This window comes from Zonotrichia leucophrys, chromosome 14 (assembly GCF_028769735.1).
Source record: "Zonotrichia leucophrys gambelii isolate GWCS_2022_RI chromosome 14, RI_Zleu_2.0, whole genome shotgun sequence".
Classification (NCBI taxonomy): domain Eukaryota; kingdom Metazoa; phylum Chordata; class Aves; order Passeriformes; family Passerellidae; genus Zonotrichia; species Zonotrichia leucophrys.
Genome location: NC_088184.1, coordinates 6,676,783 through 6,697,356, shown reverse-complemented (window position 1 = coordinate 6,697,356; position 20,574 = coordinate 6,676,783). Strand labels below are relative to the sequence as shown.

The 20,574-nt window shown below is 38.5% G+C and overlaps 1 protein-coding gene across 4 annotated transcripts in view; it reads right to left on the bottom strand.

Moving 5' to 3' along the window:
- The window catches only part of PARN (poly(A)-specific ribonuclease), a 40,408-nt gene that overhangs the window by 13,452 nt on the left and 6,382 nt on the right, over positions 1-20,574 (bottom strand). For all 4 annotated transcript variants that reach the window (XM_064725532.1, XM_064725530.1, XM_064725533.1 and 1 more), the window contains exons 11-21: positions 20,041-20,121; positions 17,755-17,811; positions 16,858-16,935; positions 15,733-15,776; positions 15,206-15,248; positions 13,461-13,536; positions 12,293-12,403; positions 12,138-12,207; positions 7,372-7,427; positions 5,467-5,553; positions 919-993 (exon numbers count right to left, since the gene is read on the bottom strand). In XM_064725532.1, the coding sequence (XP_064581602.1) occupies positions 919-993; positions 5,467-5,553; positions 7,372-7,427; positions 12,138-12,207; positions 12,293-12,403; positions 13,461-13,536; positions 15,206-15,248; positions 15,733-15,776; positions 16,858-16,935; positions 17,755-17,811; positions 20,041-20,121 (778 nt within the window). The remainder of the gene's footprint in view (positions 1-918; positions 994-5,466; positions 5,554-7,371; positions 7,428-12,137; positions 12,208-12,292; positions 12,404-13,460; positions 13,537-15,205; positions 15,249-15,732; positions 15,777-16,857; positions 16,936-17,754; positions 17,812-20,040; positions 20,122-20,574) is intronic.

The following is a 20,574-nucleotide window of genomic DNA, read 5'->3' as shown; positions in this document are numbered from 1 at the left end:
TCTTAAGTGCAACAAAATTTTAGCCAGTTAATCAGAAGAGTTACATATACTGCTGCTCTCACTGGTCCCACAGCATTTGATGCAAGCATTTCAGTACATGGGGGTGACATTACCCAACATATCCCAAATGATCATCTATAATGGCCTTAAATTCCAGCCACTGCTCCCTGAAGTAAGGTTATGGGTCAGAACTCAAATAAATGCCCAAAACAACTAGAGAAACCACTAAGAGCTTCTGGATTCCACTACAGTCAATCAAAAATCTTTTAAAAACTCCACCCCAAAGCCACCTCCAAAACAACATAAAATCCCCAAACCACAAACAAGCCCAACCTAAAACCCAACACACCAAGAAGACTGTTTTCCCACATAACTAACAGCAATATTTTCAAATGTTCAAATACAAATTTACAAACTTATGTCTGGAGAGACTGCATATTGTTCACACACAGACTGCAGGCACAGTAGCAGTCCAGGCTCTTTGGACACTCTTATTTTGCATGTGCTCTACAATAGCACCAAAAGGCTTCTCACTGCATTTATTCCTTGTAAATGTAAACCAAACCAAACGTGCATAAGTCAAAGTGTACTTGGAGGTGAAAACCACAAAAGTCTTTGACAGTTATACTCTGTGCAAAGTAACAGTAAATAGCCTCAATAAATACAGCCCCATGTGAAGAAACCAGCACTATTCTACATACAGGTTTAGGGACTGGGAGGGTCATGGAATGAAACACAAAACTCTCAAGCAAGTCCAGTTTGGGCTTGTCTTTGCTGCCACACATGTGCTGCTGTATGGAAGCCCAGTTCCTCCAAGCAAGTCAGTGGTTTTGCCATTAGAATCACAGACCCTGCTGGCTCAGAGCATTTTGCAGGAGCCAGTTAAAGCCTTAAGGCTGAAGTAAAGCCAACACTCACCTATTTGTACTTGCTCTGGCTGGCTCAGTGAGACAAATGCTGATGTATCGTCAATCCATGAAACCTGAATGTTACCTAGAAAAGCAAAAGAAATTTTTATGACTAGTTTTATTTTAGACTCAGTCACAGATTTTTATCTGATATGCCATGACATAGAAAAGCCAACTAAGAGTAACTGCACTTGAGAAGGCTTTTGTCCACTGTACAGGTGGGTAGTTCACACCCAGTTGCACAAGGGCCTGGAACTGCTCAGAAAGTCAGGGCAGCGTGAGCATCCTGTACATCCCAGACCCTCACATCCTCCCTTCATGGCTTCTACATGAGTCTACAAAATAAACTGAAGTGATTATCTGGGAATTTCAGCCCTTCACTTAAATAAATAACAGCTCTTTGAGCGATGATAAATTCCAGTCGAAAGGGGTAGGTAGAGGATTGATCACACCAAGGGAGAACTCCACTGTTGAGATACTAAATTTTCAAACTCTGATTTGTTTGAATCCCACTATACATAATTTCCTGGATGTGAACTAAAAACTTAATTTGAGTCAATATGAGGACAAATGCACAAAATCATGGACCTCATTTGGAAGCTGTTACAATGGAACAGTGACTGGAAATAAGTCCCCCTATTCATCAAGCAGTTAGTGCATTTTCTATGTGAATGGCTTAAAATGTCACATTAGCACTAAAAGAGCTCATAATCAAGCAAAAGCAGAGGAAAGGATTCCCATTCCAGACACAAGGTCTTATTATAGTCTGAAATCCATTTACATCTCCTGTGCTTACCTCTCCTGTCCTTATCTAAGTGCTTTACTGTTAGTACAATTCAGATATTGAAAACTGGTGCCATTTTTTTTCACGTAGACTAGAAAATCAAGTTATATATAATGTTACACCACCATTTAACCTTCAGACATTACAAGGTTAAAAACAACGATGCAAAATGGCTAAAATACATTTATTCTCAGTTGTTTAATCTATTGAAATCTAATTTAGTCTACAGGTTACAAGGTTATAGAAATCTCTTCTGAAATCCAGCCAGATTATAAACAGATTTTCTAATTATAAAAAAATAAAAGCCTAGATAGATTTCATTCGCATGCTATACATTTGAGTAGCCAGCTATTTAGGAGTTTAAGTTATAATCATTTTGATCATTGCCAAAACCATAATTAATTCAGTATGGTTTCTGACATCTCCCTGTACTGAAGGGCTAAGGTTGCTATTAAGATTAGCCTACACCATGAAGTTAGAATTTCTTTAAACATATTTTAGGGCACATTAATTGAATTTCTAATAATTTTGCCTTTCAAGAACACAGAACTCTGCTGCCTATGGGTAAGGCTCTTTGGTGTAGGGAGAACATCCTTTTGGCAGGACATGAACATTTCCCACCACAAGCAAGGCCCGAGCTGTGACTGCAGCTCAGAACTGCAGTGCAATGTGGCAGGACCCCGACATGGAGCTTCCTTTAAAGGACAGAAATTACTGTACAAATTCATATTCCTCTACATGCATTGGTAAGTCTTTGCTCTAAAATTATTTGTGTAGAAAGTTCTCCAATTTTGTATTACTAATGACGAAATTTTCTAAACAATCATTTCAGACATCTGAACCCATATTCTGTTGTAACTCTGGAACACAGAAATGCTGTCCATATTGTGTCCTCTTCCTATATATACAGTTTATTAATTTCAAGCTACCTGAGCAAACTGAAAGATAGATCAGAAAGAAAAATTCTCCTGAATACCTTGCAATTGTGTCCTCAGTATAAAATAGGATCAGCAACAGACAAAAAAAAATTCCTAAAGGAATTCAGCTATTATTCAGATGGACTTCAGAATCCATATTTTCACTAAGTGCCAAATAAAAATAAATTAATAAAAATCCAACCTATTGGTGGCACATAATTTCAGTATCAGATCCTTGTTTATTGTTGCAGAAAGGCTGATGCATTCCATATGACTTCTGACTTTGTATTTTTAGCTAATAAAGGGTTTCAACACCTGCCAACATATCTTGCTTTTATACTCAGATTTATACATTTTAAATACAGAATTTAAAGAAAGTCAAACATTAACTAGCAGACACTGAGTTCCAACCTGAAGCAAACCGCAACAAATGCTCTTATGCAACTCTCCATGCTTAAGAAATGCTCTCTACAAACTGCCACATTTCATCATTATTAAGAAGTAAGAATTTAGGAGAGATAAGATTAATAAATTAAATCATTCAGCAATACTGCTAAGCACTCAGTAAATATTGTGCATTTCAGAAGTATGGTGAAATGCAAATAAAGATCTGGAAAGCAAATGCAGCTGCAGTTCAATATTTAGCAATCACCAGAGTCCTGTGCCAGCTCACTGCAAGGCCAGTGCAGATAAGCCATGGACAGCAATGTAATGGAACAGCAGCTCTAGAGAAACAAACCAGGAAATCTCTCTCTCTGCACATCAAGTCTTCAATACTTTTACAAATGCCACTGGTGGTGGCACGGGTGGACAATGACATGAAGGTGTAAGTAAAATGTATTTCTTCTATAAAGAAATTTGAAAATTCTCCACATATTAGCTCAAACATGCAAACAAGATTAAGTCCACAGAATAAATTCATACTGATGGATTACATCATTGAAACATTTTCCTTTTTATACTCTGTTCTTGTACATCTCCTACATGATTTCTACTGGCAATTAAGCAGCAGTTTTTATAATACTTCGATAGTATGAGTTTTAATCAAAAGCCCAAAGACATTAATTTAAGTAGAACTTGAAGCTATACACCAAAGCTGTATTCCAGCAAATCCTGTTTTAATGACTTCCTATTTCACATCAGCATGACCAAATAAACAATGCAAATTTAAGAATCTAAAGTCTTCTAAGAGACTGCATAGTGCTGCAAGTACTGGTACAGTGAAACTACATTCACCCCTGAGACTATAAAAACATCTTGCATGAACAGGTGTCCACTTGGTATGCAGGCAGTCCTGAAGGATTTCAGAATCATGAACATCCCTTCTAGAGTAGCAAATGTAAACCAGTTCCAAGTGTGACACTGCAGCCCTTTCAGCTGTTTCACCATATTTTGTTAGACGCTCCATGGAAGATTTTAACTCTGCTTCAATTCCTTCTAAAATAATTTTTCTGTAAAATTCGACTAATACTGCTTGATTTCAAGGCACTTTGCTTTAACTGATGTAATACCTTAGGATAATTCATGTCTGCTACTGCCTTTTTTTTTTTTGTTGCTTTTGGTAAATCGCTTAACCTCACGCTGTACCACTCTGCCCCTATCCACCTACAACTGGAAAATCATGGGTACTTCTGTATTCCAGAATTTTGGAAGGAATAATCTGCAGGGTTTTTTGAAATACCACGGCAAAAAGACTTCAAAAAAATATAGATTAATTACAAACCTGGAGTTTGTAAATGGAAACATGAAAACATTCAGCTCTAAAATCTGCAGAGGTGCGGGAATCGGCAAGTCCCAAAGCGAGCCTTGAGCGGCGTATGAGCGCGCCCCCTGGCGGCCGTGCCCGTCCCACGTAGGGAAGCGGCGGCGCTGAGGGGCACAAACCGCCGGGAGCCGAGGGGGGGAAACCGGGAGCTGAGGGGCACAAAGCGCCGGGAGCCGAGGGGCGCAAACCGGGAGCTGAGGGCCACAAAGCGCCGGGAGCTGAGGGGAGAAAACCGCCGGGAGCCGAGGCCAAACCGCGCTCCTCACCCCGAAGAGCAGCTCCGCGAGAATCCTGCCATTTCTACATTCTGGCGGAGCTGCTGTTCATTCTCTACATTCTCGCGTCCTACATCTCCCAGTCGGGGCTATTAAATCCTAACCACTCCACTGACCCCGGCTGCAGTGAAGATCGAACGCTCACAAGGAACTGAGGGAGCTGGATGCAGCTCCAGAGACCCTGCACAGACAAGAGTACCAAGCACAAGAGATAAGGTCTCTTCTTCCACATCATCTATTAGCTCAGCTGTCCAGGTACCTACATTTCATACTTGTACTTGTTATTAACTACCCTTTCTGCTGTTTCTTCTCACTTGGATGGTACACAATCTGGAAATCAACTTGGTTATTTTCAAGCTTGCTTGCTTGCCTAGACTCACATGCTGGAGTTTGGCTTTACACCGGCTGCAGGATGAACCCTGTTCCTAAAGCCTCCATCTGCCCCACACCAATCCCCATTCTGTTTTTACACCTATATAAACTCTTACTTCCCATCAGAAGAAGCTGTAAATAAAAGGATTAAAGATCCACAATATTCAACAAGCACCAAAATAAAGATTTCTAAAGAGCAGTTAATAAGAACAGTAATTTTCAACACATCATTACAAAGTCCACAGGACATCACATTCAAACATTACAAGAAGAGATTCATCATTACCTATGCTAGCAATAAGTCTGCACTCACAGACTAAAAATAACAAAACGAACCAGAAGTTTACCTTATTAATAATAACAATCAAAAAAACAAAACAAAAAAAAACCAAATCCCCAAAAAACCACCACTACCACCAACAAGAAGACAGACTGTATCACTCACCAAAGGCACTAAAAAGCTGGTATAGGTCACTAGTCTTCCACTCTTTGGGAAAAGTAACATGAAGAACATGATCTCGTTTGGGCTGCACTACAAAACAAAAGTTTTTTTGTTAAAATAAGAGTCACTGCTTGTATCTTTAGAATATCCTAAAACTGTCATCTAGTGTGGTTATGTGGTTTTTTCTTCCCTTTCCTTTTTATCTTGTGCAGCAACTTCATTCTTTTAAATGAGTTTTTAACACACATTTAACACACAAAAGATGATGAAAGTCACATTCACATATTCAATACTATTTAACTTAACACATGTTACCGAAATTCATTATTTAAGGAAAAATTGCACAAACTTGCTATTTCACGACCTGACAAACAAACATACAAATTACAAGAGTCACCTAGTCAGCTGTGCCTCATCTCTTTTTTAAAAATGCAGACCCCAAGTGCACCTCCCACAGAAACCTGGCTGTACTCTTCAGGTGCCTTTGCTTCTCTGCAAACCACCAGACTGCTTCCTGAACCCACAGTGGGGTTTACATCTCAGAAAGCAACTCAAGTGGCTAAACCAGCCAGCCCAAGGTGCCACCCCTGCAATGCTTTCTGTTTAGAGCCTCAGAGAGCCTCTTTGGCTCAGGTTCTCCTACAATATCTGCATCAGTCTGTTCTACAGGAGTGGCTTTCAGATAAAAGAGACAGACTTTCAGAGGCAGACTCTTTTCTGGCAACCCTTCTTGGCAAAGTATCAAAACAATCCTGTAAGTTGGCCAGCAAGTGGAAGCAGCATCTTTACAAATCAGTAGCTTTGGCACTCTCTCAATGACCCACAGTATTTACCCATTCTTCCACTCAGTATCAAACAGCTGGGGAAGGAAGATGCAATGTAATTAGATTACCATTCCAGCAGAGCCAGAGCTCAGTGATCTGACCACCTAACTGAATTTAAAATTAAATTTATGCCCTTACAGCATGTACTTTCCAACAGTTACTTGCATCTCTCTAGAACTGCATTCTGTTACTATTACACTGGCATCTAATAGAGCCACACTCCAGTCTGAGCTTTCCAATGCAAGGAGTGGAAAATGTCTCCACATCAGTACTGCTTCCAAATGGGTGTAATTTTCAAGACACTGTGTATCTGACTCCTCAATATAAAATTAAGCATTTATCTAATCAAGGACCAGACTGACTACCAGGGCTTCACACTTTATTAAGTCAAGGCATCAGTGGGAACTCTCATCCAAAGTTTTCCCCCTCATAATGAAACATCCCATAAAAGTAAGGACATTTACAGTAGTAGAATCTAGTTTAATTTAAATATATTATCAATTAATTACAGCTCCAGGTCTGTAAACTGAAATAACCAGAAAGGTAAGAATGTTTTAAGTCATATTTTTCCATTATCATAATCCCATGTGGCAAAAGAATCCTGATGTTCAGGCTGAAGGAGAAGTACTACTGCACAGCAACTGAGAAACAAAGTGGCCACAAGATTTCAGAACCATTTGCCACTCACCAGTTTGTATTCTGTATTTACTGCTGGGGTAAGGGGACAGAGTGAAGATCCCACTTTTTTGTGATATGGTACATAAGAATAGTACTCCAAAATAACAATAAAGCTGTTAATTTCAAACTCTCTCATTTAGTTACATTAACTTAATTTGTTCTCTTAAGCCCCCTTTATAATGCAGATTCTCTGGTCAAAGTTGAAGAATTTCTGGGTTTAGTATTTTGTTAAAGGAAAACAAGGAAGCAGACACATTTAAATCATTCCATAAGTAGCTAATAACCCAAACACAGCTGATAGATGTGCTGATATCCTTGCTTTAGATATACATAATTCATCTTTCACTTCCTTCTCCAGGAAGTGTGTCAGAATGGTGCTACTTTTCCAATGAGAGAAGCTACTTACAGTCTGGTCCTTCCAAATTGAGATATGGTATATCCATTACTCTCATAAGAAATAGCCTAGAAGCAATATGGAAAAGAACCATTAGCAAATTTCTGCCTGAAGACCTTTTCCTTTTTATAGTTTTTTTTACATGTTTCTTCTAAAGAAGCAGAATAACCATCCCAAACTTATTCTAAGGTATGTTAAAACAAAACAGACCCTCTAAGCCCAATCCCTTATCCAAGAGTGAGAACTTGCACCAGTTGTGCCACACACTGTCCCACCTAATTTATCCTCTGAGTCTCAGCAAAAGTGGGAGGTTTTATTAAAAAAAAAAAAGGTAGGTTTGTTTTAAGCAGAGTTATTATCTGAACAAACTTTTGCCAAGTTTTTGGGATGTACTGATTTTTAAAGCACTCAAATAGTAAGTTTAGTAGGTTTTCACAAAAATAAAGATGAAGTCTACTAAAAACACAACAAAAACTTCTGGGGAGAAAATTAGTTAAGCTTCCCTGCCCCAGGGTTTATCATATTGAGGAAAGCAATACAGTGGCCAACTGCAAGAACACACTACTGACAAAAAAATACATTTACCTGAAATTAATTAGGATGAGGTTTTTATTCCCTGAGACAAATCCTACATTTATTTGTTTGGCCAAACAATGATGTCACTAAACAGCACACACACATACACCTATACTCCCTGCAGCCTAAATACTGATTTTAGTATCAAGTGCACTTCAGGTGTGTAACAGCAGTAAGTGCAGCTTGCAGCACTAACTTACACCACATGGATTATGAACACTGAGCTCCAACATAATCCATGATTAAGTATCCATAACTGTGGTTCTAGGATTCCTCATCTAACTGCAGAACATTTAAATTAATAAGACTTTCCTGTATGACAGCATGAGCTCTATATTGAATTAGCTGGATTCATGAAGTTGTGAGTTAGTGTTGTGAGAATCAGTGTCATAGCTGCACTTCCTTAAAAGCTAAGCAGACCAAGCTAAAAAAATGTTATTTCCTACACTCTTTAGGGACTACAGCCAGATCACACAGTCAGTCAGAGGACAGAAATTCACTTCTCAATAAGAACTCTGGGGTATTTTGAGGGAGCTACTTGGAAAACAGTTGTTTCTGTGGCAAGTCAAAGAGAACGAGGAGAGGAAGGCCATCACTGTGCCAGCCACAGCAGTGCATAGATAATGTCAAGGAGCCAACACTGTTCCTCTGCACTGAGCTAGGATGAAAGTTTTCACAGGTGTGTGGTGAACTGTGCAGAGAAACAGATCTAGCTGAAAAAAGAAAAGAGATTTCTTTTAACCCAGCTCAGTTTACCAGTCCAGGTCAGTGACTACTGCAGCCACACGTGGCTGCAAGTATTCCTACAGTGAGAGTGGGAAGTTATTGGTCAAACTGCACAAAAACACACCAATCTCCTCTTGCAGTAATTTTGCAAAGAAAAGTAAATTAATATAGAAAAGCTGAGGGATTTCCAGTACATGCCAGAGAACACAGCTCCCTATGAGAAACTTTCTACAAATATAGCACAAACTCAAGTGATTTGCATGGATTTTGGTTTCTGATATCCATTGTATAAAAAACATTTCTAAGCTAATTTCTATTTCTACATGCCACGATGCTTTCATCTCAATAAAATATGGTGTTCTCATTTCTCTACACTTCTTCCATCCTCTGCCTCCAGCTACAGCAAAAGAATAACCAGCATTCAAACAAGCCAAGGAGATACAAAAGAACATTGTCATTAAAAGTTTGTGGGGCTTGTGGGTGGGGGCAGGAAGAAATGGAAGAGCCATTGCCCTAAACCAGTCAAAAAATATCAAACCAACTCAAAAGTATATGAGACAATAACAGTATCCAAATTATACACACAAGAGTTTAGATACTGCAATAAAGAGTCCCATCATCTCAACTCATAAATGTTCACTGGGGATTACTCACAGCAGACAAAGAGGATTTTTCAAAGATGTTGTATATACAATAAAGCATAAAGATTACAGAAATGCATCTCTGGAATTCCTGCTTTATTGAGTTGTTTATCATATAACTTACTGCATTATGCCTAAAAGAGCCAAACAACCCTAAGGGAAAGTCTGTTTTTAATCAGTTCCACTCTCACAAAAGCCCTAAAACTAAAGATTTTACCTATGTTCATCATTATTCTATATGAACATTAACATATATCCTGGCCATCATTGAACAGCCAGCCAGGAAGTTCCATAATTTTGCTGACATAATGAAAGACATCAAAATTACTCTGGAAAAAAGTACTACCTTCAGTTGAAAGCTAAGTTCATAAAAATCAAAGCTTGATTTTTTCATTTTAAATTTACTAATTTAAATCACATTAGTGCAAGCCCATTCAAACAGGAAACATTTCCAAAGTCCCAGCAACGATGTGAAAGTTTAATCACTGAACTGTAGTTAAATATTAACATCTAATACACAGATATCTTGAAATTAAGACTTTATACACAACCCAAAAAATCATGGTCTGTTTTAAAGAACATTTTCAAGACTGTCTGGATAAGAGTTCAAACTGAGAACACTGCTGCTAAATAGCTGCCTTACACTAAACTCCTCTGCTCAGCTTCTTTCAGGAAAAACTTGTGACACAAGATAGAACTTCCATTTGTTCAGCTTACTGTTTGCATGTTGTAGTTTGTGTTTTGCTTGAAGAATATGACTACAAAGGAAAAGCTTTCCTTGCTCTGGCTGCTGCCCAGAGGATCAGGTAGGACTTCTGGAGGAAGATTGTATTTTCCTGCCAGCAGGAAGAGGATGCTCAGCTGGGGGAAGAGTCTAGAGCACAAAGTGGAGCCCAGCAGGTGCAGCAGGAGCTGGCTGGCAGCCCAGAGCACACCTGCCAAAAGCCCCAGGAGCTGCACCCTCACCAGGGCACATCAGGGAACTCTGAACTGCAGAGCCCTGGGTGCTGCCACAGGTGCTAAAACACCAAATGCTGCACACAGAGACCTGCAGGGACTGACTGAACAGAGCAAAAGCCTTGTTCATTGAAACACCCCACAGCTCTGACTTCTGACATGTACTTAAACATTCTTTATCTAAAAAAAAAAAAAAGGAAAAAATAGTTGCCTTACTCTGGTTTGCTAGTTTTACATTATAGGAGAAAGAAAACTAGCTTGAAAAATACCAGCCTTGGTCTGCTTGCTGTAAGGAAAAGGTGAGAGTCTCACCTCTAGGCTCTGACTTAGGTGATGTGGCAGATCTTAGTTAGAATATGGCAAAGCTTCTAAAATTATATGAAGGCAAGACATGGCAAGTCTTCCAAGTTTCCATGATTTAAAAACAATATATAGCTTTTCTAAAACTATATGTTCTCAATAATGGCAGAATGGACAAACATTCTTTTCTTGCAAACAGTAATTTGCATTTCTTGCTTAAAAAAGTAAAAAAAAAAAAAAAGGCAGCTGTTCTCCCTACAGTTTGTAAACTCTCCCTTTCTTTGCAGTCAGGCAGTTAACCCTGAAGGCAGAACAGACACAGCAGGCTTCTCTCACTCACTCTCACAACTTTGAAATGTCACATTTCAAGTACACAATTAATTTGAAAAGCTTAAATTGAAATGTACTATTGTGACAGCTCTTGAAGTTGCTGTTTGTACTTGTTGCAAATATGCATTTCTAGGAAGAATTTTGGTTTATTACTGAAGAATTATCCTGCTCAATTGGCACTTACTACTTGGCATGTGTGTACCAACAACCTTGTGACAAATCCCATCTTAAAATGAAATTGTGCTGATCAATTCTATCTTCACCCTCACAGTCAAATCAAGCAGTCACTGTGGGTCCATGTTCCATCTAGGGAATATTTGTAGCATCTGCTAAAATATATGCAGTTACTGCCTCACATGTCTCAGTGTCTAGAGAATATAGTAACTGCTGTCACTATAATGATAAAATTTTCAGAGCAATGAAAGGTGAAAGCCACTGATCACAGTGATTTTCTCATTTGTGTGGGCCATCTGAAGATAAAATAATTAATTTTGCCAACTCTTGTATTACAGGTTTAAAATTCAAGAATTTCTCTTGAATTTACACAGAGTAAGCACTAGAATCTTTTCAATTTCAACTCCTTTTTCTTTATGTGACAGATTGCAGCATCTTTAGAAGATTCCTAAGGTAAAATCTACAGATTAATTATGTAAAGGATTGACTCTGTGCATAAAGGATTCTAGATTCCCCAAGTTTTACTTCAATTTGTTCAAGGAGTTTGCATGAAGATCCAATTCAAAACCAAAATACTGCTTATAGCAACATTCCATAAATCATACATGTGTATTTCTTATGCCATCTTAAAAAAGGGTTACCCAACAATGTCAATACCAATGCTTTGTGTTGTTTGGACTGAACACCACAGGGATATTTCAGTTTTTCCAGACTGCTGAGCACACTCAGTTTTCACCATCACCAGTTACTGAGGGTCCTACAACATAAAGAACACCTTTTTCTTCAGTTCCACCACTTCCAAAGCTTACTCCAGAAATAATGGCAAGGCCATTAAAGCAGGCCAGGTACTCTTCTAAGTGTCCTTTCACAGGCCAGCAGAAAGTAAACCACCCTCCTCAAAACAAAAGGTATTTATTTCATAGCCTCTCCAGCAATACCAGCATGAATCAGAAAGCCAGAAAAACTTCAGTTTAAAGAAAAATGCAGTTAGCTATTGATTCCATGGCTAGAGGTAGATCTGCTGAAGCTGGTGTTGTACTTCCTTGTGTTAGCAGGATTTATACAACTACTTACTTGTTAAAAAAAGGTTCAATGAGTTCTGATCTAGCAGACACATGGTTTTTCGGAGGACTGAGGAATGAACCTGATGAAGGAAGCATAAATTCAGTATGTCAAAAGCAGCTACAGAGAGCACCAGGAAGAAGGTTTGGAAAAGATTTCACATGTACCTAGGAAATTAGCCATGGAAATGAAGCACAGTCCAGTAATGTAAGCATCATACCCTGCTTCATGGAGTTGTTCAGATGCTGTATCGTAACTTGGAAATCCTTCTGCACTTTCTGAGGGGAAAAAGACATTTATAAATAACTATCAGAGAAGATAAAGCAGGCCCTGTATGCTTACCCACAGGCTTATTTTGTTAGAGCACAACATCATTTGGGGAAATTTATACAACTTGCAGAATCTCCACATTTTATTAAGTTCTTTAAAAAGCAGAGTTTTTTTGCTTTTTAAAATTAGAATAGGTTCATAAGATGGAAAGTCTTTCCCCTTAAAAAGCCCTTAATCCCCACACCTGCTCAGCCAAAATGGAGCATTAATTGTAAGACAGTGACAGTGGAATTCCCCACAAAGTCTCTTTTTTCCTGACTTGCATTTAAGAGAACAGTCTAATTAAAAGCTTCACTATTAACCAGATAGATAGGTCAGATTTTTCAAGATATTTAAATGAAGACTAAACTGAGTGATTTAAAGATGTCTTTATTGACAAATACACTTGGGGTTTATGCTCTGCACATTCAGCAATATAAAAAAGTACTGCTCATCTTGATTTTGATCAAGCACTGAAAACTTTCCCTTTCAACATACTCCACTCTACACTATTGCTCTCCCTTTTCTAAATTAGCAGCTTAAGAAAAATTCCAGAACCTTGAGCTAAGCTTGCCCTTTGATTAAATATCCTTCTGTTCACCTCAAGGCCCTTTTTCCTACTAAAAGAACTGTAGTAATTTCCAGAACACACACAACTGGTCACTGCTGTAGAAGTTTTCTTAGTTTTGTTTGTCCAAGTGCCTCTGGCTTTGATCTAAAGGACAATCATCAAATGAAAGTTTTAAACAAATTTCAAATTAATCCCCAAAAATCAACCTAAAAGAAAACAAATCCATCATTAGAAGATGGTGAAACTGCTGTTCACTGAACTCATCCATTCTTTTCTGTCTAGATTCCTATCAAGTTCCAGGTATACTTCTAAATACAATTGCACTGTATGTACAGTGCCCTCATTTAAAGTCTCTTCATCAAAACACTCAGTATGAGCAGGGAATTTATAATTCAGACCAAGAACAAAAATAATCAAAACATTTCAGAAATAAGAGCATTTTGAAATACCCTTACCAACTTTAGGAGGGCTGAATGGAACCTCTTTTAAACGTTTTTCCAGTTCTGCAAGTGATGTATTATTAATGAGCTCCTGCAAGAAAAGCCATCATTAATTGCCAATGCCAAGCACATTTTCCCTGGAAACTGAAATCAAACAGGATCAAATGAGTATTTACTGCTGCCACCTGGTGTTCTCCAAGGATTTACACAAAGCCCTACTTCAAACTAATGCACCAGAGGTGTGTCAAGACAAATTTCAGTTACCTTGCCTCACTTACATCATAAGCATTTATTAATGCTGCTCAGAGTTATTGAGGGATTATGCCAAAGTAATATTTGTATTTGTATCTGGTTTCATGCAGGGTACATGTGCCAAGTTAAAGGCAGCACAAACAGCAGGGCAAATATTCTAAATACTCATCCTAATGGTTGAAGGCATTCAAGGTGAGTATGCAAATGTGCTTGCTGACTGGACATTCTTGAATAGTTTTACAATGTAAATACTGCTGATTTAAAGTAACAGAGAGACAGTGAAAGAAGTCTGACAATCAGAAAGTTGCTCCTACACATCAACTTAGTTGAGCAGCATCAGTGATTCCACTGATGAATTATATGCATAAAGAGCCACAAAGATATATTATAGATTAATTCCTTACTGAAGTTCTTAATCAAATATGTTTTGTCAATCAGTACAATGGAAACATTCAGAATCAACAGCCAGAGAAAGCAAAACATGTCACACAATCCTTCTTAAAGTTGTCTGAAACTGATGAGGACCAGATTTCCTTTGGTTCTCAATCAAGCTTAGCTGTTTACACTGTTTTCATCTGCAGACTGAAGAGTTATCAAGAACTAAGTACAAAGAACAAGCTCAAATGATGCATTCATTTGGCACCCCAAAAGCAGGGCTTCATAACAACAGGCTAAAAACCCAAGCATCTGCTGTAGAACCACAAACATCAGCAGAGCTGTACCAAACATGAAACTTGTGGAGGTTTCCTACTTTTCAGAATGCCAAAGCCTCCACTCCAACCCCAGCAGTGCAACACAAACCTGACAACACCTACAGGTGCATTCAATAGCACCTCTATGCAATGCTCTGGAGCCACAGAGCTGTGCACACAGAGATGCTGCTTCCTCAGCACGTTTTTTATTCATTCAAGGGCACATGGGGGAACAAGAGCTGATGAACACTTATCTCAATACTTCTTTAGAGGAATAAAATTCATACTGTAAGAGATTTTAAGAGAAACCTGTAATTTTTTTTCCTCCTGCTGACTACCCACAGAGCAAAGGCCACAAGAGAACCTAATGATGATAAAGCATTTTTCCAGACAAATCTAAGTCAGCATTCACAGTACTCTAAGGCTTGGAATATACAAGCAGCTTCCAGATCCTATTTGTTCATGAACAGCACTTTTTATCTCCTGAGGGGACATGCTACTTAACAAGAAGAAAATCATCTACTAATCATATTTTACCTAGCAAAAACTCTACATATTTTAGAATCCAAAGCTGCCAAGTTACCATAAAACTTCAAACAAAAGTGACAAAAGCCACTAGTAGGAAAGTAAAAATTTGCATTCTATAAATTCTGTAAGTTTAGATAAGGGGTAAAGAAAAATAATTCGTCTACAATAAAAGGAGCATCACAGAAAATATTATTCAACGTCTTTCTCCATAAAGAAGTATCATTTGTTTCAATACACATGTATTAATGCAATTTTCTATCTTCAAATCATTCTATAATATTCACTTACCTTAAAAGGTTGTGTACTTGCCATCAGTTTAGTATCCAGTAACCTAGAAACAAAATAAGAGCTAAATAGGTTGAAACAGAAGAATGCCCACTTTGCCAAATCCTCAAAACATGTTTTAGTGTATTAGCTGGGAAACAGCAGATACACCCCACTGAAAATTACTGTTGGATTTGGAACAGCCAAAACATTCTTTGGCTTTGTTCAGCATGAAAAAGGACAGCAACCAAGGAACAGCAAGAGATGCAAACAACTAGTAGCAAATAAATCTTGTTCCAAATGAAGTGTAGATTGAAAACACCAATCATGCCAAACCCAGGGGAACAGCAAGGGTGCATCTATTGCCAAGAAGTGAACCAACAACACTGCTTTTCTGAAAAAAAGCTGCTCAAAATTACTTGAAAAATTGTATTTATCTAACTTGATCCCAATTTCTTTTCCAGTAACAGCTAGGGTACAGGGCTAGGACAAAAACCACCAGCTTGCTACAACTATACTGAAATGGATGAAAGTTTGAACTGAGAACTTACCGGGGAAAGACACATGATGTTACTTCCTTGAACTCACTTAGGTCCTAATTTAACATTAAACCAGAAGATAAAAGCCAAGTCAGTGAACTGTTCACAGTCTCGGGAGGACAGAGAGCAGCAGCTACAATTATCCAAACAGCCTCTAAAAGGGAGCTGCAGTAACTGAATTCTCACTGAAGAGATGTGTTTGTCAGCACTACCACAGACACCACCTGCAATTACACACAGCTACAGACCACATATTCCTGATTTGTCTGTCATTTGTAAAAAAATGTTCTCTCACTGCCAGCACCTTATCCTATTTTATACCCTACTTCTGATTCCAGCCCAGTTAACAGTTCTTAAGTGTTCCCAGCATTTTGTATTTCAATGGAATATAAGCAGTCACTCCAGGTATGCAGGGACTGTCTACAGGTTTAGATCTGCCAAGGGTCAAAAATACAGGAACTCCTGACAAGTGTTTACATTCCAACAACATCCAAACTGGTCCCAAGCTTCTTCTTCCCATCTTATGATCAAGTCTTTCCCCAAACACCACGTGAGCCATCCTTCTAATAAGACCTTTGGCTTCCTCAGACAATGGTTTTGGTGCCAATACACTGCTTAGTTTAACTGAATAGTCCAGTCAAGAACTGTTAGACAGCCCTGCTGCAGTCAAAGTGTGCTCCCTCTAATTATTCTGACATAACTCTTCATCCCAGTGAACATCATCCTGCTACAAGACTGCTTATCATTTTAGAAAGTGTACTATATTATTTAAAACCACACATTCCCATTTTGTAAACTACAAAGGAGAAAATGCCACATAATTGTGCTGCAGCTCCACACCAGTACATCATAACACGTCAGTCAGTTAAATATACCCAACATAAGCAAAAACCACAATTCTACTATCTGATTTGAACCTTTCAAAAATGTAAAGGAGAACAATCCAACTAAACTTTCTACATAAATATTTATGACAATAAGGCCACAAGTACCAAACAGATTTTTTTAAAAGACTTTTCAACACTTGTGCACAGGCCGACCAATTCTTCCATTCAGAAGAAAGTGTGGAGATAATATTATAAGACAAATACATTAAGGCATTTATTTCATCATCTGAACACTCAAAAGATGACTTACATCAGGTAGGGGGCAATAGAACTGATGTATGCTGTGCATAACATCCAGCAGCATGTTGTGCCCAATAACAAGCTTGCCCTGTGAAAATAACACAAAATGTCTGGTACATTTCCAGTCCTGGCCATGGCAAGGGCACCTGTGCAAAGCCCTATGCCAGCTGCCAGCCAAGGGCACACAGGGACAGGTACACACCAAAGCTCCCCAGCTGCTCTCTGCCTGCCCCACACACTCCTTCACCCTCTACTCCCATCATTTATCACAGCAGCTTCACATGTTGAGAAGATGCACTAGAACAGCTACTTACAACTTGGTTTCCAAATGGAATCTATTTAAGATCGAAGTCAAGGCATTTCTCTGTTCATCACCTTTTAATTTGCTTATACAACAACACACAATATATTCCTTATGGTTATAATATACAATAGTCATTAAGGGCATGGTCTGGCTTCTCACAGTGCAGAACCTTTCATGCCAGATGCTGTACAAGCAAGCTCTTTGGAGAAGCTCAAGCAGTTTTTTAAAATGTTAACTTTGATTCATTTGACATGATAACAGTCCTTCTTTGACAGCCTTTAACTGCCAAGAAAAAAAAAGGAAAAAAGCACCAAAATATTTTTGGAAGGGAGAAAGAAAAACCCACCCAAGCTTATTTACCTAAGAGCCCTAAGAAATTGCTATTCTTGACTCTTAGAGATACTAAGATTCTTCATGTCATTCTTTAGTTTGAGCTTACTTAACCTACTACACTCAACCACTGTAAAACACAAAACATAAACTTAAAATGTCACTTTAACTTGTATTTCATCTTCTCCTCCAAAATGTAACAGCAAAAGAATCCTTTCTTTATTTCTTTTTTTCTTACAAACAAAGGTAGATTAAAAAATCACATTAACTTACAGAATTAGCAATGGCATGAACAACTCTGGAAAATCCTACAGCATCATTCAATTCTTCCTGTAAGAAAGATTCTGACATTAGTGAGACACAAATACAAATACTGCCATAACTGTACCTGCAAACTGCCAGATGCCCCCAGTTTGCCTCAAACAGACCAAGAACAGACCATGAAGTAAATGTCAATATTTGGAAGACACAAAAGGTTAAAGCAGGATGCTGCTCACAGAATTTCCATTTTCTGTGTAGCTCTAGTTCACTGGCAAGCAGGAGGAGTCACAAGCTGCTGTCCTGGGGTGCCCCAAGCAGCCACTCTGCCCTTTGCTCACTCCCCTCACCCGAAATTCAAAGGCAGACAGTAAGATTTGTGGATAAGGACAATGAGAGCCCAACCCCTCCAGCCCTCCTGGCTTTTGGGGGAGGGTGGGAGGGAAAGCCTTGGCACTGTGCAAGAGCTGTTCAGCAGCAGACAAAACACTGGATGGTATCACTGGTGTTGGAGCCACAAAGCAAAATACAGCAAAATACAGCAAAATACAGCAAAATACAGCAAAATACAGCAAAATACAGCAAAATACAGCAAAATACAGCAAAGACAGCAAAAGACAGCAAAAGACAGCAAAAGACAGCAAAAGACAGCAAAAGACAGCAAAAGACAGCAAAAGACAGCAAAAGACAGCAAAAGACAGCAAAAGACAGCAAAAGACAGCAAAAGACAGCAAAAGACAGCAAAAGACAGCAAAAGACAGCAAAAGACAAGCAAAAGACAGCAAAAGACAGCAAAAGACAGCAAAAGACAGCAAAAGACAGCAAAGACAGCAAAAGACAGCAAAAGACAGCAAAGACAGCAAAGACAGCAAAAGACAGCAAAAGACAGCAAAAAACAAAATACAGCAAAATACAGCAAAATACAGCAAAATACAGCAAAATACAGCAAAATACAGCAAAATACAGCAAAATACAGCAAAATACAGGCTGCTGCAAGGAAAGGACACCTCTCCCCAGGCAGAGCAGCAACAGCTGCACTCAGTTCATTGCCAGCACACGATCCCCAACAGTGCTCAGCAGCTCTGACACTGCAAACAGCCCACAAGGTATTAAAATTAACCTACACATTTTCAGCTGTATTTTTTACATACATTGTTACATATGCAACAGGTTGAATCCTGATTGTCACTCCTATTAAATCAGACCATACTTTTATGCTACCACAGACTGAGGAAGAAACATTCTTCATTATTTATATTAAAAAAAACAAGGAGAAACATTAAAATGTGCAACTCACATTATATAACGCTGTAGTTTTATAAACTGGCTTTTGATTAATTTGGGGGTTTCTGACTACAGCACAAACTGTTCTGTAACAGATTTTTCTTTCTCAGGTCTAAGGAAGCAATTTCTGCCTTGTGTTATCTGTCTTTATTCAACCAGAACTAAAATTCAATAAAAACATTCACTGTTACTTTAGTTCAGCTCTGAATGCTGCTAGTTTGAGCAAGTAATACCCCCACTAAAAACCCTACTGTAATAGTAAATTGCTCCCAGCCTGCCTTCTGGATAAAGAGGTGTCATATTAGTTAATGTCTCTTTAGAGATCTCTTTTCCTCTTAAAAGGATTTCTGCACAGAAGTATTATTTCCTCCACCCAAACTGATTTTATCTTGATATATGAAAGCACAAATGACAGGAGTTTGATCAGAACTCCCACAATTCAAGTCTTATGACATCCTGAAATTTGCATCACTCAGTAAGCAAAATAAAGTCTAATAAACAGTGAGAGTGTCTGAATACCCCAGGTGTGACCTCCTGGTCAGTTTGTTACCACAGCAGTAGTGCACAGTGTGGCTCTATCAAGAAATGACACGTTCACTGTCAGGACACCAACCCAGCCAGCCAAGAGCAAGCAAGCTTTGTAAGAGAAGGGGAGACTGAATCCAAACCATGTAACAACTTGCTCAAGAATTTCTGCAAGAAAATGATATTTCCTCTGACTGGGACACACTTTTGTGAAAGCAGAGAGTCATATGAGGAGGTAGTCACTACTCCAGAATACTCATTCAGTATTCCACAAATTCTGATTTAAAAAAAAATTTAGAGTGTCTTGCAACTCTTTCTGCTCTGTTGCAAGGCCTAAGTTATCTGGTAGAATTTCTAAAATCAAATTCAGCCAGCCACAGCAAACTAAAGGGAAACAATACCACACTCTATGCTGCATTTTTGCATTGCTGAGTGAAGTCAGAGATTCTCACCCTTCCTCTCACACAAACTAATGGAATTGAATTTATTTACCTGTTCTTTTGCTTGTTTCTGCTGCTCTCTTCTTTTTCGTTCCTCTTCATCTACCTTAGTAATAACAATATATCTCTCCTTCTGAAACAAAAAATGTATAGTTTGAGGAATGACTCTGAGAAGTTCAGATTTAAGGCTGCTGCAAGTTTCTGTAAATTTACATTGAAAAGAAAACTGTCATACCTCAGCAGCAGTTACTTGGCAACACAGCTGTTTCTATTGTAGGCACCACATTATCACCTACTCCAGAAGCCTGTTTTAGAAAGCTGTATTTGCTTCATCCCCCAAACCTAATTTTTCCTAAACCCACTTTTTACTTCTCAAAAAAAGATTATCAGCATTTCCTTGTAAATAGTTTGTTTCAAATACCTTTTGAAGCAGAGATCTATGCTGGGAAGTGAGGACACAGCACATGACGCTGCTGGTTTTCCTCTGAGATCACAACCTGAACTAATACTGCACATCAGACCCACTGCATTTTAAAACACCTTTCAGTATCCATTTAAAAAGTAGTATTAAGCCACACAAATACAT